At 38.8% G+C, this 27,685-nt stretch overlaps 2 protein-coding genes across 2 annotated transcripts; both read right to left on the bottom strand.

Moving 5' to 3' along the window:
* Window positions 1-4,953: 4,953 nt before the first annotated feature.
* LOC120635612 (putative uncharacterized protein DDB_G0282133) lies at window positions 4,954-22,330 on the bottom strand. Its single transcript, XM_039906630.1, has 13 exons — window positions 22,037-22,330; window positions 21,135-21,336; window positions 20,191-20,289; window positions 19,809-19,949; window positions 17,332-19,119; window positions 15,472-15,602; window positions 13,899-13,973; window positions 12,450-12,591; window positions 11,573-11,673; window positions 8,775-8,835; window positions 8,113-8,232; window positions 6,780-6,973; window positions 4,954-5,644 (listed from the first exon to the last, which is right to left on the bottom strand). Exons 1-12 carry the CDS (start codon window positions 22,120-22,122, stop codon window positions 6,920-6,922), a joined length of 3,000 nt encoding a protein of 999 aa, XP_039762564.1. The 5' UTR covers window positions 22,123-22,330; the 3' UTR covers window positions 4,954-5,644; window positions 6,780-6,919.
* Window positions 22,331-22,632: 302 nt separating this feature from the next.
* LOC120635533 lies at window positions 22,633-23,940 on the bottom strand. The gene has a single exon (XM_039906552.1). The coding sequence runs from the start codon at window positions 23,938-23,940 to the stop codon at window positions 22,633-22,635; it is 1,308 nt and encodes a 435-aa protein (XP_039762486.1).
* Window positions 23,941-27,685: the final 3,745 nt, after the last annotated feature.

Raw genomic sequence — 27,685 nt, 5'->3', positions numbered from 1 at the left:
CTAAACCTAGGTGTTACAGGTGTGCACAGCCGCACACTGGAGAATCATGTGATGTCATCAAAGAAAAGGCCACGTGTATATATTGCTCAGGTAGTCATTTTGCTTCAGATAAGGAATGTCCGGAATTTACTCGCCAGCAGAATATTAAACTAGCCATGTCCCAGGACAGTGTATCTTATATGGAAGCCTCATTGCGGTTTCCTCCAGTTCACAAATCATATGCGGAGATAGCAAGAGAATTGTTCCCTACTCCAATCTACTTTCCCCTTCCTTCAAATCCTCCCCATGACCCTTCAAACTCTCCCCAACCGAATTCTTTCAATTCACCCCGTAGGTCATACCGGGATAAAATTATCCGCCCGGCTCGTACCCGAGCTCCCTTAGCGAAGGGTTATGACAAATACGCCCACCGATCCTTTACCAACAGTCCCTCTTCCTCCCTACCTAATGGCTGCGCCCTTGGCAGCAGCCTACCTGACTCTCCCCCATCCCAAAGTAAAATGCTAGAGGTTCTCTCTGAATTCCTTCTGAGTATTGTTGCTCCATGCAGCGAAATTCCACTACCGCCCAACGTTGCACATAACTTATCCCAACTGTTTAATATCCTAAATAATGGCCCCAACAACCTTACTACAATGGAACAGTAAAAGCATCCAACCAAAGAAACAAGATCTTTTATCTTTAATTAACCTGCATAACCCTATCATTGTTGCTATCTGCGAAACATGGCTGAGGCCTGGTTCTCGCTTTCGGGTTCCTGGCTTCTGCTGTGTGCGGGATGACAGGAGTGATGGTTATGCAGGCAGTGCCATTTTTATTCGACACAATCTTCCTTTTTCTTCTATTCCCCTCCCCGCTCACAGTGATCAACTTAATGTTGTTGCTGTGAGGAGTCTAAATATTTCCTTTCTTTCACTGTATATTCCACATCCTAATCCATCCTTGATTCCAGAAATCCGGTCTATCCTATCCTCCCTTCCTACCCCAGTTGTGATTATGGGTGACTTTAATGCTCACCATACTTCTTGGGGGTGTTACTACTGTGATGGGTTTGCTCCGTTATTGATAGACATCTTTGAGGATACTAACCTCTGTATCCTCAATGATGGCACTCCTACCCGTAGAGTCTATCCCTATCAGAACCCAAAATCTGCTATTGATCTATCCCTTTCTTCTCCCTCTCTTGCATCTCAGCTATCCTGGAAAGTCCTACCAAGTACTTTTGGCAGTGATCACTTCCCTATCATCCTATCCCTGAATACTAGATCATTACCACCTTCCAACCCTAGTCCATTATTGAAGTATAAACTGCATAAAGCTGACTGGTCTCGTTACGCTCAATCTGTTGATGACATGATAGACTCTTTACCTGATCTTGAGCATTGTGACAATTTATTAACTTGTTATGAGCAATTTGTTAAATATCTTATTTCTTCAGCCGACTCTAATATTCCTTGTAAAAAGTCTTATGCCAAAAATCACTTATCTTCCCCCCCTTGGTGGGATGGGGAATGCACTGATTTATTTAACCAGAGAAAGGCTGCAGAAGAAGAATATACAGATAGCATGACAAATGATAACTTTATAAAGTATCAACATGTGGATGCTAAAATAAAAAGGTTAGTGTCTAAAAAGAAAAGGTTCGGTTGGACCAAATTCTGTGAATCACTCGGCCCTAGATCTCCCTCCACTGTCGTGTGGACAAACATGAGGAGATTCCGCCGATCTCTTAACCACACTGACCCAAGTTCCAATAACCCGTCTGAATGGCTTAACTTTTTTACAGACAAGCTCGCTCCGCCTTATGTCCCTCATATGGACGATTTCCCCATTTATACACCTGTGTCCACTGCAGATGAAATGGATGCCCCATTTTCTTTTTCAGAGCTTGAAATTGCTCTAACTGGCCTTAAAGACTCGGCTCCTGGGGAAGATGGTGTACCTTATTCTTTTTTGGCAAAACTAAAAGATAAAACAAAACTATATTTTCTCAACTTAATTAATAGCTTTTTCGAGAGTGGAATAGTTCCTAATTCCTGGAAAACACAACTAGTGATTCCACTACTCAAACCTGGCAAAAATCCATCTGAACCAAACTCATACAGACCTATTGCACTTTCATCCACTTTGGCAAAAGTTAGCGAGATACTCGTCAAAAATCGACTAGAGTGGGTAATGGAAAGTAGGGGAGTACTTTCTCCTTCTCAGTTTGGGTTCCGTAAAGGATTTAGCACTGCAGACAGTCTTAGCATACTCACCACAGACATTCGAACTGCCTTTGGTAGGGGAGAGTACCTTGTGGGTATTTTCCTAGATATTGCCTCTGCATATGACAATGTACTTCTTCCGTTACTCAGGCAAAAATTGCATCAGCTGAGTGTACCGCCAAGGATAACACATTTCATATGTAACCTGCTCTGTGGCAGGTCAGTTGTGGTTAAACAACAGTCATCCTATCTTCCCCCCAGACTAGTCTGGAAAGGACTTCCCCAAGGCTCAGTACTCAGTCCTCTGCTTTACAGCATATACACTCATGACCTAGAATTGTCTGTAAATAACTTTTGTAACATCCTACAGTATGCTGATGATATTGTCCTCTACCACAGCTCGAGCTCAGTAGAGGAAATATCCCAATGTCTAAACTCTGCTTTGTATTACCTAGGCCAATGGCTGTCTGACCACGGCTTATCTCTATCCGTGGCTAAATGCCAAGCAGTTGTGTTTACAAGAAAAAGATCTCACCCTACATTTAACTTTTGCTATGAGGATCAACCCATCAATCTAGTAGACAAAGCAAAATTCCTAGGTATTATACTGGATAGCAGACTGAACGGATTACCGCATACTGAATATGTAATTAAGAAGTGTGAGAAAGGTATAAATGTTCTGCGGGCAGTGGCTGGAGTTTGGTGGGGGGCCCATGCCTATTCCCTTAAGCTTTTATATAATGCCTTAGTCCGTAGCCATGTTGATTACTGCTCATATGTTTTAGACCCTCTAAATAAAACTGCCTCTGAAATGCTCAACCGAATTCAATACAGATCCCTCAGGATCATTCTGGGGGCAATGAAGTCCTCCCCTACTAATGCTCTGCAGGTTGAATGTGTTGATCCTCCTTTGCATCTGCGTAGGCAATATCTCTGTGATCGTTATGTTAGCAAAATGTTACAACTGTCCTCCCACCCTTTGTGGTTTAGATTAACTCAATTGTCACAAGTTCTTAGACCACGCAATCCTTCTTCTTATCTATTAGATAGCTATCAGAAATTTATCAATCTCCCTCATCCATTAGTGACTTCACAAATAAACCCTTTATACTCTACATCCTATAAAGCCCTAGTCTTTGATCCTGCCGTGGTCACAGATCTTGGGCTAGTTAAAGGAGCCCTTGATACTAATGTAAAGTTTAATAACATAGTTTTTCAAAATTGGCCAAACCACCTCCTTATTTACACTGATGCATCAAAGTTTTCCCCGGAAAGCTATGTTGGTGCAGCCTGCTGGGTTCCAAGGTTTAGAATTACTCTGCAATTTAAGTGTCCTCCAGAGTCTTCGGTATTTACAGGGGAGGCTGTTGCCTTGCTGGAGGCAATCTTATTTGTCCGATCCCATAACATAAAACAAACTGTTATTTTTACAGACTCTCTTAGCTGTTTATACTCCATTAAGGAAAACCCATTCCGGAGTAAGTCTAGATTCCCTATTGCTCTAAGGATCAGGGAGGCTCTGTACTCCTGCCATCAAAATGGATTAGCTCTATTATTGGTCTGGATACCAGGGCACTCCGGCATCACGGGTAATGAAACTGCTGACTTATGTGCTAAATCAGCTGTTCATTTGGGCTCCTTGGAGCATTTCAAAAACAGTTCTCAGGATCTCAGCGCACTGGCAAAAACATATCTAATCAGATCCTGGAAGTCACTTTGGAATGATTCCAAATCGGTTAAAGGTAAATATTACGCTTCTGTCCAAACTGATATCCCTAGACGTCCATGGTTCTTCTCTTGTAAATATGCTGATAGGTGGGTTACATCTACAATATGCCGTTTACGCCTTGGCCATGCCTGCACGCCTGTTCACCTGAATAAGATTAGAATAAGGGATCACTCCATATGTGAATGTGGCTTGGAAGAAGGCACTGTCTCCCATATCCTCTTCTCTTGCCCTAAACTCCTTCATCCCCTCTATGATGTTCTCCCAGTCCAAGTTCCTCGTCCTCTAAATGTTGAGTGTCTGTTAATGTCTGTGTTTAGCCCATTCTGTAGATTCCTATGTAAATATGTTAAGTGTAATAATATTAAGTTGTAAATATATATGTAAGAAACTTCCTATCTCCAACAAACTAACATTCTAATTATCTGTTTTTCTGTTGGAAATTAACTCATAAAGGAGAAGCAAAAATCTGCTACTTATTTAAATGCGTCAAGATTAAAATTTGGTTTTCCTCATATTTCACCGATCATTCTCAAAAGCGTGTCTCCTCCATACCACGTGACATTGGCGAAGTAAATCGTACCCAATTGGTACAAACGCAAGCCATTATAAAAAAAAAAAAAAAAAAAAAAACTTTACTACTGGAGAGTGATGCACCGTCGTAAATATTATTTTTGCGCAACTCCATTCTCAAACTTTTAATGTTATAAGAATAATTTAAACCTCGTTTACAGATCTTAGCGAGTTTTTCTAAAAGCGATTCAGAATTCCGGTGTGATGTCACGTAGAAACCCATCTTAGACTGCATCATCTCTTATCGTATCTCTAAACAGATGAGATTGCAGTCAACAGCTAACTTTCAAAGAATAAAAATAAATCTAAGTTATAAAATAATGGTTGGACAACACCAATTTCTTAAAAAGACATATAGATACTTCAATTATATTTATTTGTATAAATAGATAGAATAAAAAAGCAGCAAATAATAACAAAATAATAATTTTATCTGATGATGTGATGACAATAGAATTTTCATGTCCAGAATGTCTGTATATTGTGCCTAATAGAAAACGTCGAGATGAGTGCCAGGTAAGGGCCGTCCTTACAAACTCGGAACACTATATGGGTGCTCTGCACTTTCGCTTTGCATTTCGTGTCGCAGTTCTACTTTCTGTGTCTCTCATTCCTTCTGTGTGTCTCATATTTCTCCACTGTGCCTTACTTTTCCTATGTATCATATTTCCTCACTTTTCGATTGTGTGATTGGAGTCACCTGTATCCATATTGTTTCACATAAGACATGTCTTAGCCTGTCTAAGCCTCCCTAATAAGTCCTTTTGATTGAATGTCACCTTTAAAAGATGCCACCGCTTATGGCGTCTCGCTGTTCTACGGGAAACAATAATGTTATGTTCCACGCACTTCAACTATCTGCGCCAAACTTGTCTCATATTGCCGTACTGTGTCTCACATTGCCTCACTGTGTCACATCTCCTGTGTCTGTGTGTATCCTCGTCTTGCGAGTCCTTTGTGTCTGAAGTCTGTCTCATTTGTCTTGGAGGGCTTGGGGCTTTCACGGACGTCTGAGTCTCTGGGTTCTTGGCACGTTATTGTGTACGTGCAATATATGGGAGTCTCTCGACTTCGCTGTTGTCATAGATTTGTCGCAAATCTTGCATTTGTACAAAGGGGGCTTTTCGCTGTACGCCGACTGTGAATATAAAAATCTATATACAATTTTTTTTTTTTAGTAATAATTGTAGAATTTAATCGCTCTTGGTGGTCTTAAATTTAATGCCACATCAAAAAACATCAACCGCAGACGAAGTCGCGGGCAACAGCTAGTTAAATATAAACATAGGAACGCTTCGCAGGGCATGCAAGGAACAAGTCCTGCAACGTGCCGGCCTGTGTTCATCAACCAAAGACGTAGGTGTTAAGCATCATACGCCTGTTATCACAACGGCAACCAAGCCCTTCAGACCGGAACACAGCAAGATTTCTGGGCGGTAGAACTTAACCGGTTAAGAGATGTGTTACAACAAAACTATATTAAATTTAAATTAAAAAAAACCCCGACTGATGAATGAATAAATGAAAACACTTTGATTGTACACAGCTTTCATCTCTCAAAAGATAGAAAAATGATTTTTTTAATGTAAAATGTAAATCTTGCTGAGTTTTCTTGCCGGCTTCTTCTCGGTAGAATCTGCCTTTCGAACTGGTGGTAGAGTCACTACACACAGACGGACTTGACGTTTCAAAAGTGCTTATATTAGGCCTACTTGAAATAAAACTAGTTTACACGATGTATACAATTAGGTGATATTGTCGCTACATAGTGATCTCTCCGGCAGTGGCCATCTTGTATTTGAAATTCGTCATCATCATATCAACCGAAAACCGGCCAAGGGTCTCCTCCCACAATAAGAAGGGGTTATAGCCGTAGTACACCACGCTGGCCCAGTGCGGATTGGTGGACTCCGCACACATTTGAGAACACTATGTAGAACTCTCAGGCGTGCAGGTTTCCTCACGATGTTTTCCTTCGTTGCTGAAACAAGTGATCTTTTAATGACTTAAACGCACATAACTTGAAAAGTTAGAGATACGAGCTGGGTTTCGCACTCAGCCTCCCCGAATTAGAGCTCCTACCCACTGTGATATCACCGCTTCAAATTTGTCATTGCGTATAGTACCCTACAAACGAATGCCTTTTCATTTGCACGCACGCACGCACGCAAGCACGCACGCACGGACGCACGCACGCACGTTCACACGCACGCACGCACGTTCACACGCACGCACGCACGTTCACACGCACGCACGCACACAGATCACCTAACCATTATATGCCGCTGCATGTTCTGCTTGTAGGTGAAGCCTCGCCCGCAATCGGTGCACTCGTACTGCGGGACGCACAGTGCGTGCCCAGGTGTATCGCCAGGTTCACTTTGAGTGTGAAGTTCTTCTGACAGATATCGCACTAAAATCGCTTGTTCGAGTGTTTCTGCAGGTGGCGCCGAAGATGTAACTGGCCCTGCGATGAGAAAGGAGCATTCTAAGTTCATAAATGTCGTCGAGTGTTCTACATACTATAAATGAGTACCTTCGAATCAAGAGTGAATAGGCATCTTCTAGGCAAGCGCGCTCCACCTTAGGCAATATCAGATGGGATTGCAATCAATCTGCTCGTCTATACATAAAAAAAACCAAAACCTCCAACAAATTTGGAAATTCTTTTTATTCTTCGGCTTTGATAAAAATATTCATTTTCATCTCACAAACATTTGACATGGGCATCATCATTTTTAAAAATCGCTTCGTGAGAATATTATTTACCAATGTAAAATATAGTATGCAGTATACTATTGAATTATATATAAAAACATATTTTTTTTTTTTTTTTAGTTCGCAAAACTGACGATCAGCTGCTTACTCTAATATAAACTATAGGACATTTGGCATGTGTATACAATTGTGCGTTCTCGATGCGAACATAGCATGCAAATCCGTTGGGTACATAAGGCTGCTGCAAACAACTAGAAAAACTAATTTAGAATAATATAACAAAAAAAAAAATATAAATTACTAAGAAAAGAAAAACAAAATATTGTGGAAATAAAATTACCTAAGCCATAACCCTTTTCTTAACTTAGCTTAATACTAGGTATGTTATCGCTGAAGATATCTATACTATCACGAAAGCAATTTGCAAGAAATTGCATACTACATACATTTAAAAAGTAGGGATAGCTTCTGCCCGTCACTTCGTCGGCGTGGACTACAGAATTGGCTCCAAAAGGAAATGAAAAATGTGAAAGTTATAAAAAAAAAAAAAAAATTTACACCCGTTTTATCGCTTGCGCTGTAATAGAGAATAAAAGCTACAGTCTTGCATTGTCACAAATTTTATATTTTTGTTGGCCAGAGATCATAGTTTAATAGACTCTCTTTTTTTTATCCACGTTTCTGATACGTGCCGCTAAAATGTGGAACGCCCTCCCGGCAACTGTGTTTCCTGCCACGTATAATTTGAGTACCTTCAGGGCTAGAGTGAATAGGCTTTTTTTAGGCAAGTGTGCTCCAACCTAGACCTCATCATTGCTTTCTAACGGGCATGATTGGGCATCAAACGCTGGCCTATCGTTAATATATATAAAAAAAAAAAAAACTCACCAGACAAACTCTTCCACAGTGCTCGCAGATGGCTGTCTCCTGGCATTTGGCCAGCTGTATCGCGTGGTGGTTACGAATGTGCTGATATAAGCCCAGGGAACCCTTGACCTGGACGCCGCACTTAAACCAAATATGCAAAAAAAAAAAAATAACGTGTGTGTACTTATGTACACGCGTTAGAAGCTATACTCCTTTTGCGTAACGAGAGTTAGCATAGAAACCTATTACGGGTACAACTACCTTACTCCCTAACAGGTTAGCCCGCTGACATCTTAGACTGCACGATCACTTACCACCAGGTGAGATTGCAGTCAAGGTCTAACTTGTAGTGGAATAAAAAAATATTCCCTAACAGGTTACCCCGCTACCATCTTAGACTGCACGATCACTTACCATACAGTGGAATTGCAGTCAAGGTCTAACTTGTAGTTGAATTAAAAAAAAAATCTCTAACAGGTGCGCTCGGTACCGTCTTAGACTGCATCATGACTTACCACCAAGTGAGATTGCAGTCAAGGGCTAACTTATAGTGAAATAAAAATAAAAAAAATTACTCCCTAACAGGTTAGCCCGCTACCATCTTAGACTGCATCATCACTTACCACCAGATGAGATTGCAGTCAAGGGCTAACTTGTAGTGGGATATTAAAAAAAATACTGACCTTCTCGCAAACAGCAATGCGGTTATCAGTATTGCAGAAATGATTGGTGCGTTTTCTTGGACTGCGGGTAGAAAGAAAAAAATTAAACAACATAGAATTTTTACATCTGATGCTGATATATATGTTTAAGTAGCGGTCGCACGCGACTTCGTCCGCGTATAAGTCAACCTTACAAGATAGATATATGCTGTCTCGGACTTCTTTTCTAGAACTTTTAAAGGGGAACAACATAGGGGATCGCCTTAGCGATAAGACCGCCTTTGCACACCTAAATTAGGTTTTTATTATTTTTTATTGGCAAATGTGTTTCTTTGTATTTTGTTTTTGCGTGTGCAATAAAGAATTTAATAATAATAATAACAACTTAGGTGACGTTCATAAAACACGTGAGATTTTTAAGGGGGGGGGGGAGCGGTCGAGTGAAATCTCATCTAACCCTGGGGGGGCAAATATCACGCAATTTTTCTGTTAATTTTTGATTACTGTATGGAATATTTGTACGAATATTCTTACACTGAAAGTAAGAATGAAGGTATAGCGAGAATAGTCCGGAAGCGAATGAAATTTGAAAGTTGATAAGTAGGTGGCTCTAGCGAACCTTTGGAATCGTGACATTTCCATTCCTTTTCAGTGTTAGATGATAAGACAGAAAATAATAAATTAATAGTATTTATGCTTGCACTTTGGAAACGTTTGATATACGGAACAATTACAATGATTAAACCCTCAGCATTATTAATAACTAGACTTAACTAGTCGCAAATAAAAATACGAAACAAATTTTTTCTTTCATTCTGCAATAACAATCCAACGCGTTTACGTAAGAAACCCACAATTTGTGGGGGAGGGGGTAGAATAAAATCGCACGACATCTCCACGGGGGGGGACGGGGACAGAGAATTAAAAAAACCACCTCACGTTCACGGACGCCCACTTTCTCACACATGATTTTATCGAAACTTTAACCGTTTACGTACCGCACTCAGAGGAAGCTCTCAAAAGGGAAAACAAAATATTTTGAAACATTCTTCATTGCTGCTATGCTCCTATTGATCTTAGCGTAATGATATATAGCATACAGCCTTCCTCGATAAGTGGGCTATCTAACAATGAAAGAATTTTTCAAATCAGACCAGTAGTTACTGAGATCATCGCGTTCTAGTAAACAATCCAACAAACTCTCCATCTTTATATATTAAGTATACAACGTGTAAATACTTTCATTTATGAATGAATTTAGTCTTTAATAGGACCAGGTAGTAGTTACAAATGCAACGAATGATAATGTTTTATTAAAGAAAAATCTTAAATAATAATACTTCGCAGGCTTTAGATGTACATTATTTAGTGTCTTATCTGTGAAACTGAAAACCTAATAGTTTTTGAGTAAACCACTGCCATAGTTTCTTCTGAAAGAAATCTGATACAGCCCTAACATTACATGCAAAATTACAATCGAGTGACTCCTGTTACTGTAGGTAGGTACTATGCATGTGTCGGCCTTTTATCTTCAATAGGGTTGTCACAAGTAAACACTTAGATTTTTTTGGAATTAGTATGGAAAAAAGAAGTTTTCTTCTTTTGATCTTATATGTTTACTGGGTGACTTTTTATGAAATATACTTATGCATCCTTCAATACTTTTGAAGTAAAAGTTCTTTAGGCGTATACCTAACCTACTACGTAACCCAGGTTTTTTTTCATAGACGTCTGTGTGGTTTCCGCGATTTAAAAATAATAATTTGGATTGGTCGTAGGTATATATCATACTAGCTGTTGCCCGCGACTTCGTCCGCTTTTGTTTTTGTTTTTCAAAAGACATGTGCCTCATAAATGTGGCAGCACTTTATGTATTTAGGATATCTAAGTGTAAAATCGTCAAACACTTTCGTCCCCTCTCCCAAGAGAACAAAGCTTAATTTCGGGATAAGAAGCATCCTATATTACTTCTAATACCTTCAGGAATATGTGTACAAAGTTTCGTGACGATCGGTTTGGTAGTATTTACGTGAAAGCGTAACAAACAAACTTACATTCACATTTATAATAATTAGTAGGGATACTCCACGCTTCTAGACTTATACGGCAGCTAGTTGCAAATATCAACATCAATTTTAATTATTTATTTCCAATATTTTCAAACGGATCAATTGTGAATAGAAAAGTGAATAAAAATTAAACAGTTTTAAAAATAATATTTTAAATTACAAAGTTTTTTGAATATCTCTAAATAAAATTGTTTATTTATTACTTTTGTAATAAATTAATTATTAATAAATTTTCTGAGGATTGCGACATTCTATGATATTCAATAACAAGTTTATATTGACATGTGCTGATCTAACTGTCATATATGAAATGTGAAAGTGATATGAATGAATTATAAATAGAACTAGCGGACCCCAGCGCCATCTGTCGGGCTAATTTCTGAATCTAAACCATCCAGGGTGCCACCCAAGCGCATACCAAAAAATTCATTCAAATCGGTCCAGCCCTTTAGGAGGAGTTCAGTGACAAACACACGCACACAAGAAATATATATATAAAATATAAAGTGAAATAGTGAATATTAAATGAAATGGCGGAGTCCCGGGAACATTTTACTCTTTCATGAATAAATAATAATGAAAGTTATACTTCAAACGCGCGTAAAGGTTATACACACACACTTTTTTTTCGTATTTTGGTTAAAATAAAACTTTATATTTTTTTTAATTGTCTCTTAATAAACTATTGGCTGCTGTAGATGAGGAATTTAGAGAATCTGTTAACAAAACAAGAACAATTCTAAGACTCACTCTCCATTGGTGTGTTTGGGCGAGACTCCGACGTGCTGGTCGTAAGCGGCGGTGCTCGCGAAACGAATGTCGCACGTCTCGCACATAGGTCCTTTCCAGTTCTGAAAATATTTTTATACTAATCGTATATCAAATAATTCATATAGAGAAATTAATCAATATCCGTACTTCGACTTTTCACGGGACTCACTGTTGGTGCCCATAATAAATAAATACTTATATTATAAATGCGAAAGTGTGGATCTTTTGATGTTTGTTACTCAATCACGCAAAAAACGTCCGAACCGATTTTGGATTATTTTGCCATACAAACGAATTCAAATCATTCTAAGTGTTTACTTTTGACAGCCCTATTGAACATAAAAGATCGACACGGGCACAGTACATACGCTACGCGACGCGTTCTTATTAAAGTGACAGGACAGTCACATGACTTTAATTTTGCATGTGATGTTAGGGCTGTATCTGATTTATTTCAGTAAAAACTATGGCAGCGGTTCACTCAAAAACAATTAGCGTTTCGGTTTCACAGATAAGTCTCAGAGACAGTACATAATGTACCTCAAAAGCCTGTAAAATATTATTTCGGTTTTCATTTATACGTTGTATATAAAGCTTGTTTGAGTTTGTTTGTTGTTTGTTTGTTTACTAAAACATGATCTCGGGTTACTACTGGTCCGATTTAAAAAAAAAAATCTTTCAGTGGCGCCATCTAGCCAGGTGAATGAATGAATTAATCCACTTTTATTGTACACCACATAAACATAACAAATTAAAAGTAAAAATTAACAAAAGGTATACAATTGGTACAATTGGTAACAAAAGGTAATTAACAGGTGTTGTGGAGACCGCGAAGCGTTATGCGACTTTCACCCACCTGTTCGGTTTTAGCGAAGCGATGGCTCTTCCGCACGTGAGCTAACAGGCCACGCCGGTTTATGAATGAGAATCCGCACAGCGCGCACACGACGTCCGACGGGTGCTTCAAGCGTACGTGGGACATGTACGAGGTGTGCTTACTGCAACGATAACAAACAAAAAAGTCAGGGGGGGGTTTGTCAGGGGCCAAAAAATCTCACTCGCAGAAATTCAAGGTCTTGTTGATATCAAAAAATATTTTTCCTCGCTCTGAGGCGTTCCATTTAAGGCTTGAAGTGCAAGCGAGAGCGCGGAACGAGCGACAAAGAGGCACAGTCGGCCTCCGCGTTCGACATCTGTCTCTTGAGTGAGCGATGCGTCCGCGTGGACAGCTTCTATACAATAATACATTTACATGTTTTCGGCAAGGATGAAGTGCGGTGAAAAGTGAATGTGGTGTCAATTGTTTATAGCAACGATAATATCTATCAAACAAATAAAATTAAAATTTTCTTTTGAAAAATGCAACCATTCCATCAGTATTTTCTTACGACGTTGTCACGTTCAACTATCGTCGGTAAGCCGACTTTACAGACAACCGACTTCTAGGCGCTTGCCTAGAAGATGCCTATTCACTCTTGATTTGAAGGTACCCAGATTAAAGGTATCGGGGAAGACGGAAGATGGGAGGGCATTCCAGGCCTTTGCGGTGCGGATCAGAAAGGAAGAAACAAAACGCTTCGTACGTGTTGATATTTCAAAAACGTAACGGTGCAGATTATTTCGGTACCTCGCAGTTCGATGGTAGATAGGAGATGGTTCGACCAAATCGAATAGCGCCAAAAGAAGTATCCCTACTAATATTATAAATGTGAATGTAAGTTTGTTTGTTACGCTTTTATGCAAAAACTACTGAACCGATCATCACAAAACTTTGTACACAATATATTCCTGAAGGTATAAGAAGTAATATAGGATGCTTTTTATAATAATAATAATAATAATAAAAATCCTTTATTGCCATACACTATTGTTAATACAAGATTAATAACTAAAAGAAACATCAATTAATATTAACAATATGGCAAATGGCCGCAAACGCAGCCTTATGCTGTGCATTAGCAACAATGCTCAGCGCTGATTTTCAGTCTGCACCAGTATCAGACTGAGCAAACAACCGCGACGCCCGAGTAAATTTAAGAAAGAAATTTAAATTAAAAAAAAAAAATCCAAATAAACTGTAAAAGAGAGCCAATAAAACTAAAACTAACACAAACTTAAATTAAACAAGTAGGTAAATAAAATAAAATTAAAATTTTATCCCGAAATTAAGCTCAGTTCTCTTAAGAGAGGGGACGAAAGTGTTTGACGATTTTACACTAGGCTTAGCTATCCTAAATAGGCACATGTTTTTCGAAAACAAAAACAAAAGCGGACGAAGTCGCGGGCAACTTCATAAATCACTCACCTGAACTCCATTCCGCAGTGTTCACAAGTGTACTTGATGCCATTGTGCCAACGTTCGTGCATCGCTGCCATACGGCTGTAACGACATAACAAAATAACCAAAAAAAAAAAAAAAAACAAAAAAGACAGCTAATAATAAAATAGATCATAAATAAGCAAAAAGCTTTTTTTTTTTTTTTTAAAAGCTTTTAAAAAAAAAAAAAGCTTTTAGGCCTAAATTCACAAAAACTACTGTCTCAGCCTACAATTGTGCATTTAAAAAAGCTGATTTAGATATTTTTCACAATTCCGCTCTGTGTTATAAGCGCAAAATTAAAAAAAACTGTTTTTTACGTAATCCTCTTTTATTTTTATTTTTATATTAGTTTGTAGTATCTTTTGTATTTTTTTTTTAATTTATCTCTTTAGTTTTAGGTTCTGTATATTGAAGAACGTCTATATTTCATGATGCATGCAGAGTTAGCCTGTAAGTGGGGTGTACAATGTAAAATTCAGAATTTTACTGTTATGTTTATAATAATTTTAAGGCATTGTATATAACGTTGGCTTCCTAAATAAATAAATAAAATAATATAACAGTAGCAGAAGACCCAAATCATTGTCCACGAATTACTAAACTTATTTTAAAAACCAAATCCAACAGTATCAAATAGGGAATGAAAATTTAAATGAAAATTTCTGATCTTTCCTATTGGTAGAACAAGACTTGTTTTTAAACCTTTGTAGTTAAAATTAACCAAGTCGAAAATTTGAACTTAACGCGGGCAAAAGTTAGTGTAAAATAATTTGGGTAGGCAGTGCTTTTTTTTGACGGCCGATTGGCGCAGTTTGCAGCGACCCTGCTTTCTGAGCCCAAGGCCGTGGATTCGATTCCCACAACTGGAAAATGTTTGTGTGATGGACATGAATGTTTTTCAGTGTCTGGGTGTTTATATGTATATTCTAAGTATTTATGTATATAACTCATTAAAAAAAAACATCAGTCATCTTAGTACCCATAGCACAAGCTACGCTTACTTTGGGGCTAGATGGCGATGTGTGTATTGTCGTAGTATATTTATTTATTTATTTACCAATTAAAATTTTAATTAAAGACTTTATCTCTTCTTTTATAATAGGTCTAATCAGTTTATACGCGTCATCGCACCGAAACGCTAAATCGCTTAGCGGCACGTTTTTGTCGGTAAGTAACTAGCCACGGCCGAAGCCTGCCTGCCGGGAGTCGAACCCGGTACCTCCCGACAAAAATACATCCATTTTGAATATTAGATAGAAGAAGGCGTTACTTTGCGGAATTCCATGATATATTATGAAAATTAAGCTTAATTTGGTATACTCCGCGAAAAGCAGGAGAATCTGTATGCTGTAATTAGTAATTTCTTCAATCCTTATACTCCAAACCAAACAGATCTTCGGCAATATACCCTCTACGCACGTTTCGCTCCAAAACCGGAGCATCCTCCGGAGACGTTGACTTTCCAATGAATAATTGTTATTGTTTTTTATTTTCATAATACATAATTTTTTTATGATCCGCGTCTTAAACCCGCCACTCCATTTATCGTAGCACTTACGCATGCTTGGTGACAAACGGACAGACGCTGCAGCTGTATTCATACATGTGTATATTCTTCACATGCAAAGTCAAAGTGCCCTTTGAGAAGGTGTGAATACCGCACACCGGACAGACAAACTGACCGAATTTCTGGAAACAAAAATAATATAACTTAATCAAACATAAATTCATCTTCTTTTCTTTTTTAGTAGTGTTTTTACAGTCGCTATAAGACTGATGTGAAAGGCATATACTAATTTCGGCATCGACGGTAGGAGAGCCGTAGCTTAATTGGTGAAAGCGCTCAGGCCGCGATTGCCAGAGAGTCGCAGGTTCAAATCCTGTCGGTTCCGAAATTTTTTATATGCATTTTAAATTTATAAAATTCATACATCTATATCATAAACGCTGGCCCAGTGCGGATTGATGGACTCGAGTCCACCTTTTGAGTACATTATGTAGAACTCATGGCATGCAGGTTACCTCACGATATTTTCCATCACCATTGAAGCAAGTGATATTTTAATTAACGCACATAACTTAGAAAAGTTACAGGCAGTGGCGTGCACTTCATACATGCACGAAAGCACTGCATACCCAAATTATCTTATATAACACGTATTTGAGGGGAATTTTTCCATTTTATGCCATGTACCTGCTTTATGCATACCCTGGTCACAAACCCTGTGCACGCCACTGGTTACAGGTGCATGCTGACGTTCTAACTCGGCCCCCCGGAAGTGTAGTCGAACTCCTAACCACTGGGCCATCACCGCTTCAACTAAGGATATAATATAATAGTTGGAAAAACCAAAAGTGCACGCCACATAATCTCATTCATCACAATAAAATTGAGACAATTTGTAAATAATAATTAAACTACATCTAACTATACCGTGAAAAGTAGCAGGCTTCTATTCCTCACAATACTGAAGCCTATAAAAATAAACCAACTCGATAAGTGAAGTATTTCGCTCGTTATCGTGACCGCAAGATACGGGATCCGCACATACAGACACACGGACAGAAATTTAAAAAAAAAAAATTAATTAGTTTAAATAATAAAAAGAGATTCAAAAATATCATGAGTTTTAAAAATAGTGTTTTTTCTCAACATTAGTCTATTTATATTCACTTACGAAAGCGATAAAGAATAAAAAAAAGTTACATTTTAAGTTGGAGAATCACTAGGTGTGCGTAAACTGACAGTAATACCCACCTCAACGCTTCGCTTATGAGGCGTGCAAAGTCAAAGTCAAAGTCAAAAATATCGTTATTCAAGTAGGCCCATAGGTGGCACTTTTGATGCGTAAAAAAGAATTACACGGTAGTGAGATGATGGCGATTACCACATTCGTTAACTTATAACTAAAGCTACGAGGGTTTCAAACGCGTCCTGGTCTAAGAAGAAGCCCACAACAAACTTAGCCGGGGTTTTTTTTTTGTTATCACCATCTCACAATGTCATTTGACGGCCGATTGGCGCAGTTTGCAGCGACCCTGCTTTCTGAGTCCAAGGCCGTGGGTTCGATTCCCACAACTGGAAAATGTTTGTGTGCATGAATGTTTTTCAGTGTCTGGGTGTTTATATGTATATTATAAGTATTTATGTATATTATTAATAAAAAAATATTCATCAGTCATCTTAGTACCCATAACACAAGCTACGCTTAAATTGGGGCTAGATGGCGATGTGTGTATTGTCGTATTATATTTATTTATTATTATTTATTTATTTAAAATTATTAGAAGAGCAACCTGGTTAGAGCAATAATTCACACCCAAGCTTTTTTTATCGATTACGTAGTCCTTTATACTATAATAGGACTTTTCTATAAGCTTACGTTTCCGTGCAATAAGGTTATAATAAATAACTTACATTGGTATGACTATCCAAATGTAGACTATAAGCATTTCTGTTTACGAATCCTTTATAACAGATTGTGCAAGAATAAAGGGCATTTCTATAGTTTTTCGACTCCATCCTCTTCTTCACTTCAGCCAATTGCTCTTCTCGCGATAGTTTAGTTACTTTAAACGTTTTCAGACTAGTTTGCCGCTGTACTTTATCTTTTACAAGTTTATTATTATTTGAACTGACTTTATCTTTTACTAGTTCAATATTATTTGAACTGACTTTATCTTTTACTAGTTCAATATTATTTGAACTGACTTTATCTTTTACTAGTTCAGTATTATTTGAACTGACTTTATCTTTTACTAGTTCAGTATTATTTGAACTGACGTTATCTTTTACTAGTTCAGTATTATTTGAACTGACTTTATCTTTTACTAGTTTAGTATTATTTGAACTGACTTTATCTTGTACTAGTTTAGTATTATTTGAACTGACTTTATCTTTTACTAGTTCAGTATTATTTGAACTGACTTTATCTTTTACTAGTTCAGTATTATTTAAACTGACTTCATCTTTTACTCGTTTAGAATTATTTATTCTTAGTTTATCTTTTCCAAGTTTAGCATTAATTAAACTGATTTCATCGTTATTTGGATGAATGACTTTTTCTAATGCAACTTGCTGTTTATTTAATTGATTTTTCTTGATACTCATACTGACTTTAACTGATTTTGGAAGATTATTTTTATTTGATTTTATTTGCGGTTTAGATGTTTTCGCTTTAACTAATATAACATTAGTTAAACTAACTTTGTCACTACTGTGATGATATACTTTATTGGACGTAACTCCATTATTATTGATGGTAATTTCGGTGCTCTTGTTTTCGTTTAAAAATGTTATATAGTCATTATAGTCGTTCACAAACTCCATATTGACATCATTATCATCGCATCCGTCAACTTTCGAGTGGATGTTGGCATTTGTTTCATAATTATTAATAATCAGATTATTTTCTGAAATTACGTTATTACTATCTGGGTTTTCAGTCATGCGGAATCCTTCATTTTTATTATTCTCTATCTTAGCATGTTCTTGCGTTTGAGACAGAGTTCTCACATTAGAGATACTGTAGCGATTCTTAAACTCGTCATTATATACCATCAAAGAATTTATCGTATTATCATCTCTTAACTTTGTACTATCGACATTTTGTTTAACATGCGCTTTATAGCTAGAGTTTATCTCTTTTTGATCTAAGAGCAATTTAACACGATTATTATCATCATCTATAGATTCTTCATTAGTAAATGTATCATCATATTTTAATTCTTCAATATCCATTACGGAATCGTTGTCCTCATTTATATATTCCCCTTCATCATCAATGTCAAAATCTAAATTTTCCTCCTCTGTGTCAGATTCTAATACATCGTAATCAACGCTTAAATTACTTGTAAGCTTAGGATCCCTGGGTTTGTCTTGATATATCGCATCACCACGTTTCATATTTTCATTATTAATACGTTTATCGTCATTTGTGACTTGTGAAGCATCTAAACCACTTATACAATTGGATTCCAAATCACTATACACGCTTAAAGTTTCGTCTTTAACATCTGGGTCTTTAGGATCATCATTTCTTTCAATTTTTATTTTATCATATTGTTCAGAGTCGTCGATGTTTAATTCTACATCGTCTTTTAAAACATAAAGGTCACAGTGGTTAGGTTCGATAATGTGCTTTACTATGTTAGATGTTAGATTATTTTCATCTCTGTTGATTGTCTTAATTTTTGTTCCTGTCAACTGAAACAGGTGTAAAAGGAATTATATATGTTAGAAGGTTTAATATTTAGCTGTTTATAGATTATTATCAGCTGAGTTCGGTATTTTAATCATACAATTGATTTGTATAAAAATGCACTTATCTGATCCACTTGAACCAATCTCACTTGGTGATGATACATCCTCAGGGGGTTACAGTCTAGTTCTAACTCTTGGTGGAATCAATAAAAGATATTTAGGTATTTTCTTTCTATTGAGCAAGTACACTGCAAGGTCAATCCAATTGCAGCAAGGAGATTTACTCTCCCCAAACGGTGTTCGTCCTAATTACCTCTGTGCCTAAAGACCAAAGTCTTCGAATAGTGCGGGGGTCATAAGAAGGCTCAGGGTCACTCAGCGGGCGGTGGAGAGAGGTAATCTATAGTTATCGACACAGCTCAACGAATCGCAAAGTTATAGTCGCTATTATATAGCTTGGAAAACCAATGGACGTTGGGGTCCCAAGGTGTTAGACTGGGAACCTCGCATCGGTAAACGCAGTGTTGGAGATCAAGCTATTCAGGTGCCTCGGGATCCGAGACTGGTTTTTGGAACTCCCTTCAATAGACCTATGTCCAGCAGTGAAACTCCATTGTTTGGACATGATGATGATGATAGACAAGTAGATGTTTAGAACCAACGGTAAGCGCTATATAGAATGTCAGTCTTACCATTCCCTTATCTTGAGTTATCTGCGACAATAATTCATGGGCTACCAGGCACTTGTCCCGGAACTTAAAGCATTTTAGCAGTCTGTGTGCACATTCCACGCAAAGCCTTGGTTCACATTTGAATTTCTGAATGCGGCTCATCTGAAATTACATTTATACAGTGTGTCCGGCATCAAACTAGCTATAATTTAAGGAAGTCTTTTATAACTCAATAGCACTATAAGTGTAGAACTAGCGATATTTCAGGAGAGTTTGATGGCTTATATAAGAGATAATTTAAGTGAGCCTTCCATGATACATTACCACTATTCTCATATAAAGGCAGTTAATTTGTTCCACGCTTCCTCTTAAACTGAGTGATGAACAAAAATTAAATACTCACTGATAGTCCAGTCACATTGATATAAGCCTCTGTCAAATTGTATTCGCACATTGGACTCATTTTAATTGTGTTTGTTGTGTCAAGACATATTAAGCAGACCTGTTAAATAAAAACATCACCATTCTAAATGAAGTCTAGTTTTTATGTTATTATTGTCTTTCGACAAACCAGACACATTAACAACCTTTCAATTTTTATAACAAGGGCCATCTAAATATAACTGATACGATCCTATTCAAAATTCAAAATATTCAAAATTCAAAATTTCTTTATTCATGTACCTAGGCCTATCACAGGCACTTATGAAGCGATCATACATATTTGTTTACATAATTGTAAGGGGATGGTGATAACTTCGTTCGCCAACTTAAATCTAAAGCTAAGAGGGTTCCAAACCCGCCCTGGTCTAAGAAGAGCCCACAACAAACTTAGCCGGGTAATTTTTTTTTTTTTTATCACCATCTTCCAGTAAATTTATATTAAGCTATGAAGCTAGAGCAATTCACACCCAAGCTTTTTTATCGTTTAAGTTTAAAGTAAGTGTAGCTTGTGATATGGGTACTAAGATAACTGATGAATATTTTTATGAATAATATAAATACTTATAGACACTGAAAAACATTCATGTCCACCTGCTAAAGCATGGGAACATGGAATAGGAGAAGTTGTAATATACGAGTGATAATAAACGGTTTATGATCACACATATATTACGTGGATATTATTTCCACTTGTGCACCAGCGCTCTGAGAGTTGATAAAGCTGTGTGAGAAGATATTTTTTTATCCTTTCCCTGGGGAGATAATTGTCTCCTGCCCATACTAGCCGTGCTGCTGGGGATAGAACCATAGAACTCCATTTCATTGACATAGTTTTATATGTTTAGATAAGTAGGCATAATTATCTTAGCCGAAAAGAAAAAGCCTATGAGAAAATGAACTTACCTGTAAATCTAAACTAACAATTTTTCTTTTGCACCTCAAGGGTATAGCTTTACTTCTAAGCTTCATTAAACCACTCCCGGTCACATAGAAATTATCAGCGTGAAAATGTTTTGAGCAAACCAGAGCGCCCTCAGACAAATCGCTTTCATTCATCTCAAATGCCAGCAGCCATGAGTTCCTGAGCCAATCTGTGTTAGGAAACCTGTAAAATGTGACGGCACACCCCAAAGTAAGGGGCGAGTTCCTCATGAGTCACACTGTTAATTTTAGTTGCAAATTTTCTTCTCCCATCGAGTCACACCTGATGCTAACTACAAACGTTCTTTTATGAGGTTGTACACTGTACTTTGGGTGTAACTTACTGGGGAAAAAAATCCCAACAATCAAGTCACAGTATGACACAATTTGTTGTGTCTTGATGGGAACTCACTGAGTATGTATACTACTCCTACTAGTCTGTGAAGCCATCTAGAGAAATTATGCTGATAGTGAGACGGAGATAGAGCTTACTGGAAGAAGCTATTACTTTGATATTTACAAACTTTAATTTTATTTGATACTTTATTACTAGCTGTTCAATTAAATTCTTGTTAACGGCTTTTGTCTGTGCCAACTGGGCACAGGGTGTACTTCGCCAATGTCTTGTAGATGGAGATGCTCGCGTTTAAAACGGTTTTTCACATATCCTGTGAGAACGGTCTGTTTTCCTGCTATAAAAAGTAGCCTACTCTCTCTTTTAAGTACTCTGTCTTTTCGACTCAGGGGAAGGACAAAAAATACAGTTTCGCATTTATAATATTAGTAAGCATCTGTGAGCCACGGTGGCGGACGACCTTTTCCTAATTCCAGGATAAACTGGTAAGTAGCTAAGTTAATATTTTATGAAGGTACACATATCTTACTCGTGAAAAGAAACGGGTTGTAATTTCGAGTCGCTAATCGATTGCTCTTCTCTTAGCTCCTTACAAAAAGGTACACAGCAATTCATTTTAGACGTTCGTTGCAGTGAGCTGATGATATTAAATCAATGTATACGTTTCCTTCCTGAATAATTGAGGTTGTTTGCAGAACATAAAATGTTCATAAGAATCTGCGTTCGAGAAGAGTACTGAGTAAGAGGCAATCTTTTAGATAACTCTTTAAGTAATCAAATTAATGATTCTTTTTGTTTTCTTAGGACAAAAAATGCTGTTTTGTCAACAAACATCAACTTCAACTTCAACTTCAACTTTTGTTTATGGCAACCGGGTCACTTTTAAGATAGCGACCATTACTGCCAATGACTCCTGAAAATAGCACAGTATATTATGGTGAGATTGATCGGTTATAAAAATGAACCCGTACGGACTCTACAGAGTGGTTTTGATGTGCACGATGGGAAAAACAACACAAGACATATAAACATCACAAAACAGTACAAAACATACAGGTTACATCTATAAACACAGACTATAAAAAACAAAGGGAAAAAACAGAAGCGGAGCAAGCAATCGGCAGTTTAGAGTTGAATTTTTTGAGAATGAATAAATTTAATTAAGGAATTTAGAACTTTTTTGTTGATTGATGAAAGGAACAGAAGAGATTTAAGATCTATGGGTTTGGGCACACAGGAAGGCAGAATGTTGTACAGGGAAACTGATCTGTTTGGGCAATTGAAAAGGATGTGGTCTGCGGTGCCTTCCTCAAGGCCACATACACAGATGGGGGATTGGATAATACCCCATCTGTGCAGGCGTGAGGGTGTACATGTGTGACCAATACGAAGTCTGCAGATGACCGACGTCGTCTGTTTGTCGACAAGGCGGTAGCGGAAGAACCATGGCTTAGTTGGGATGGAGGGTTGGATGTCACTGTAATAGCGACCTTTAATTAATTTCGAACGGTCGTAATGGCGCTGCCAGCCCGAATCAAGTTCGGATTTGGCCAAGGAAAAAAGATCGTAAAAGAAGCAGTGGTAATGTTCCAGACTGCCTGTTTCTACGGCTTCTTTAGCATAAGAGTCGACAGTCTCATTGCCTTGGATCCCCGAGTGGCCGGGGATCCAAGCCAACGTGACCTTAATGTTGCGAAGATGGCAATCTAAAAGAGACTGCCTGATAAGCAGAACAAGGGGGTAAGTGTTTTTAGATGCAAACTGATTGGAGTTAATGGTCTGAAGGCCACTCAGTGAATCCGAGAAAATAATTGCTCTGTTTATCCCGTGAGAGACTACATACTTTATAGCTTCTAGAATAGCCACCAACTCTCCAGTGAATACCGATGTATGAGGGGGGCATTTGAAGTTCAGAATATTGGAGTCCTTAGGAATCCATACTGCCGAGCCTACAGCGCCACTTATCGTGAGCTTAGAGGAATCGGTGAATATCATCGTCCATTCACGCCAAAACCTGTCGATGATACTGTAGAAAAGTTCATTGGCCCCGGGTTGTTTTTTTGCAATTCCGAAATCAAGAACAATATTCGGTTGAAAAATTAAGGCGTCATAGGGAGTGCAATAAAGAGGACACATTGAGCCAGAGAAAGTTGGATCAGGTAGATTGTTGTATTTGCGGAAGCTATTTATTAGACACGGTACAGGCTTGTTTGACCAGAATCCATTACCAGGAATCAAAGAGGAGAGTTCACAAAGTTTGGGTATCAGAGGATGGCCAGAGAGTGAAGCTAATCTGTAAAAGAAACGATCAGCCAAGTATTGTCTACGAAGAAAAAGGGGAGAGTCCACTGCTTCTACTTGAAGAGAGTTAGTTGGAGATGATTTCATAGCTCCCAGGATAGTTCTAAGAGACTGATACTGAATTTTGTCCATTTTGCCTATTGCAACCTTGCTGCAGGGTTCCAAGATAAAGGCACCATAATCCAGTACACTGCGAACAATGGAATTATATAGCAGTTTCTGGGAGTATGGGTGGGCCCCCCACCACACCCCTGATAGGCACCTCAGGATATTAATGTTTGATTGACATTTATGAACTGTATAATTTATGTGATGGGTCCCGGAAAGACGCGAGTCCAAGATAACTCCCAAAAATTTAACTTTGTTGCTAGTGGGGATCAGTTCATTGTTAAAGGCTATTTCTATAGGGGGAATGACTCTCTTCCTAGTAAAAATTACCACAATGCTTTTGGGAATCGATAATGATAGCCCATGTGAAGATAGCCACTCTCCTAAATAAAAAAGAGCTTGGTTGAGACTGTTAGAAGCAACCTCGACCGAGAGGGAAGAGGAGTAGAGGGCTAAGTCATCAGCATATTGTAAGACATTACAGAACGGGATGACGGACTCTTCAAGGTCGTGAGTATAAAGACTATATAGTAGAGGGCTTAACACAGAACCCTGAGGGAGTCCTTTCCAAATAAGTCTTGGGCGAGAATGAGAGTCACCGTGCCGTACCTCTATAGTTCTTTCCATCAAGAAGTTGCATATAAAATGAGTCAACTTCTCAGGCAAACTCAGCTTAGATAGTTTATCTCTGAGTAAGGAGAGTATCACATTGTCATACGCCGAAGATATGTCGAGAAACACCCCAACAAGAAACTCATTCTTAGTCAGAGCGATCCTGATATCAGTGGTCAAAATAGACAAGCTATCCATAGTACCCATTCCTTTGCGAAATCCAAATTGGCTTCTGGCCAATAACTTTTTGGACTCTACAAACCATTCCAACCGTTTCTTTATCATGTGTTCCATTATTTTTAATAAACAGCAAGACAAAGCAATGGGACGATAGGAGGAAGGAGAAAGAGGATCTTTTCCAGGTTTTCGAATGGGGAGAACAATTTGTTTTTTCCATGAATCCGGAACAAATCCCCGATCAAAAAAGCTATTAACCATGTCTAAAAACATTTTTTTAGTGAGTGGCCCGGAGTTAGATAGAAGTGAGTAGGGGATATTATCTGGACCAGGGGAGGAATGTCTCAAGTGGTTCAGAGAAGCCAGGAGTTCCGACCATGAAAATGGTTCGTCGAATCTATTAGGACGGCTATTAGCATAAGAGGAGGGAAGAGAATTTAAGCAAGGGACGGAAGAAGGAGCCAGGTTATCAATAAATGTCTTAAGCCAAACAGACGTATCATTACTGGAATAGTCGCAGGGAAGGAAGGATCCTCGAAAGCGTTTAATAGCTTTCCATAATAAAGTCGCAGGAGTCCGGGGAGATAAGTTTTGGCAAAATCGAATCCATCCTTTCCTCTTTTTTTTTTTGAACATTCGCTTAGCTAAAGCCGAGATTCTTTTATATAGGAGGAAATTATCGATGGTCATACAGTTACAATAATCTTTTTCGGCTTCTTTTCTGCGGCGGATCATGTCCGAACATTCCGAATCCCACCAGGGGGGAGAGGGTTTAGACGATTTACCCCTTTGTCTAATAGGGATGTTTTTGTCAGCGGCAGCTTTGAGGGAGGTCACCAATTTCTCGTGACAATCTAGTGCATTATCCTGCGACAATACAGGGAATTTATTGACAAAAGCGTCACAATCTTTGGCAAATTGTTCCCAATCTGCCTTAGAAAGGAGGTAACTACGAGAACTTAATTGGGATTTGGGTTGAGTAAAAGAGGTGGGACAGGAAATTAGTATAGGGAGGTGATCACTACCGTAGGAGTCGTGCAAAACAGACCAAGAAAGAAGAGTACCTAAATTGGGGGAGCAAAGGGAAAGATCAACCGCACTGGCATTCTTTCCTGGGGCAGTCCTGCGAGTTGGGGAGCCATCATTGAGGAGACAGATATTTTTATCCTCCATAAGGTCCACTAAATCACAAGCAAGGATGTCATAATCTGCGCTTCCCCACATAAGGTGGTGGCAGTTGAAGTCGCCTAAGATAAGAAAAGAGCCGGAAAGAGAGGATAATATGGGTTCAAGATCAGATATATGAACAGCGTGAGAGTCCGAAATGTAGATAGAAAGAACAGATATATCCCTGATTTTGGCGGCAACAGCGTTGATGCTCGTCGGAAAGGGAGGAAGAGAAAGACGGGTAAATGTGACAGAAGATTTAATAAGAAGAGCTGCTCCAGCATATCCATCGCCTCTGTCATCCCGGAGACATGAGTACCCAGAAACCCGAAACCGTGATCCCGGGACTAACCAAGTCTCCGAAATAGCAAAGGCAACAGGATCATACGAGGCAATCATATGTAAAATTTCATGTTTTTTTGGGCGTAGACTGTGGCTATTCCATTGGATGAAGTGGAATTTTAATAATATTTAGGAATTCAGACAGTTTATTGGCGACGTTGGGCGGTAGAGGGAAGTCATTCATCTTGCTAAACATATTAATCAAAAGGGTCAGCAAAACATCCAACAGATTGTCGCTAGATGAAGGAAGAGAGAAAGTAGGGAGAGCGGGACCCTGGGGCTGAAGAACGGTTCCATTACTCGAGGGAGGAGGGTCACGGTCGGCGATGATTGACTGGTGAGCCAAACGGTCGTAACCTTGTGGTGACGGGCGACGGGGAGATCTTGGAGTTGTTGTAGTTTTCCTATAGGAATGAGTGGAAGGGGGAGCTGGGGAAGAAACTGTTGGATTTTGAGATGGATTACTTCGGGCAGCATCTGAGTAGGTTCTTGAGACAGGGGGATATCTTTCACAGGCTTCCGAGTAGGAGATATTTTCTTGCGACATAGTACTTTTGATGGACTTCTGCCGGGTTTGCTCGGGGCAGGACTGACTCGTGGCAAAGTGCTTACCCGAGCAAAACAGGCACCGAGCTAACGACTCTGTGGTAGAGCAATTTTTGCCAACGTGTTCTTGGGCACATTTGTAACATTTCGGCTTAGAACGACACTGATCTGCGACATGTCCAAATCTGCAGCAACTATGACATTGGATAGTAGGGAGCTGGTATATTTCCACAGACATGGCAGTGTAACAACAAAATATTCTATGCGGCAGAACTTGGCCACTAAAAGTTATCACCACCGTCCCCGTAGGGACCCATTCTACACGACCTTCTTTGGAAACCTTCCGGTTCAGTCGTCTAGCTTTGAGTATCTCCCCACAACCGGATGGAACCTCAGCATCCTTAACGAAGTCCGCCAGGGAGAGGTCAGAGGGAACTCCCCTCACAATACCCATACGCGTGATGTTGAAAGAGGGGATCACAGCCTCATACTGATTAGCGGCCAGAAGTGGGTTGTTCAAAAATGAATTAGCTGCTGCTGGTGAGTTAAATTCGACACATATCCGATTTCTACCCACTTTCTTGATTCCTCCGCGTAAAATATCTTGCACCCTGGAATTTACCATGACCTGGCCGAACTTAATTGGATTTAGGGTAGTGCCGGCAGAAGGGGCAGACTCGACGCGCGAAACGTGAACAAGAAACGGGCCCTCATCCTTGTTGGAGTATTTTCTGCCTTCTTTAAGGTTGGGATGGATGTACAACGAATTAATGGGATCAGATGGTGCCCTGTTTGATAATTTAGCCGGTGGCTGAGCGTCCACCTGCTCTGAGGATCTTTTGTTGGCTCTGCGGGAAGGGTCGGAGGTATCCATCGATTCCCCAGCCACCGCGTCTTGCGACCCAGAAGCCTGAGAGCCCATAGC

This window comes from Pararge aegeria, chromosome 27, assembly GCF_905163445.1.
Source record: "Pararge aegeria chromosome 27, ilParAegt1.1, whole genome shotgun sequence".
In the NCBI taxonomy this organism is placed as follows: Eukaryota; Metazoa; Arthropoda; class Insecta; order Lepidoptera; family Nymphalidae; genus Pararge; species Pararge aegeria.
The sequence above is the reverse complement of the archived record's forward strand: the minus strand, read 5'-3'. Positions and strand labels throughout refer to the sequence as shown.

What these genes read in the sequence shown, in the direction of transcription:
- LOC120635533 (XM_039906552.1), bottom strand. Translation starts at nt 23,940, where the DNA reads ATGGACAAAATTCAGTATCAGTCTCTTAGAACTATCCTGGGAGCTATG.
- LOC120635612 (XM_039906630.1), bottom strand. Translation starts at nt 22,122, where the DNA reads ATGAATTGCTGTGTACCTTTTTGTAAGGAGCTAAGAGAAGAGCAATCG. An exon ending in TAACTCAAGATAAGGGAATG is followed by an intron (nt 19,120 to 19,808) that starts GTAAGACTGACA and finishes CACCTGTTTCAG; the next exon opens with TTGACAGGAACAAAAATTAA. An exon ending in ATTTGGATAGTCATACCAAT is followed by an intron (nt 15,603 to 17,331) that starts GTAAGTTATTTA and finishes TTTTGTTTCCAG; the next exon opens with AAATTCGGTCAGTTTGTCTG.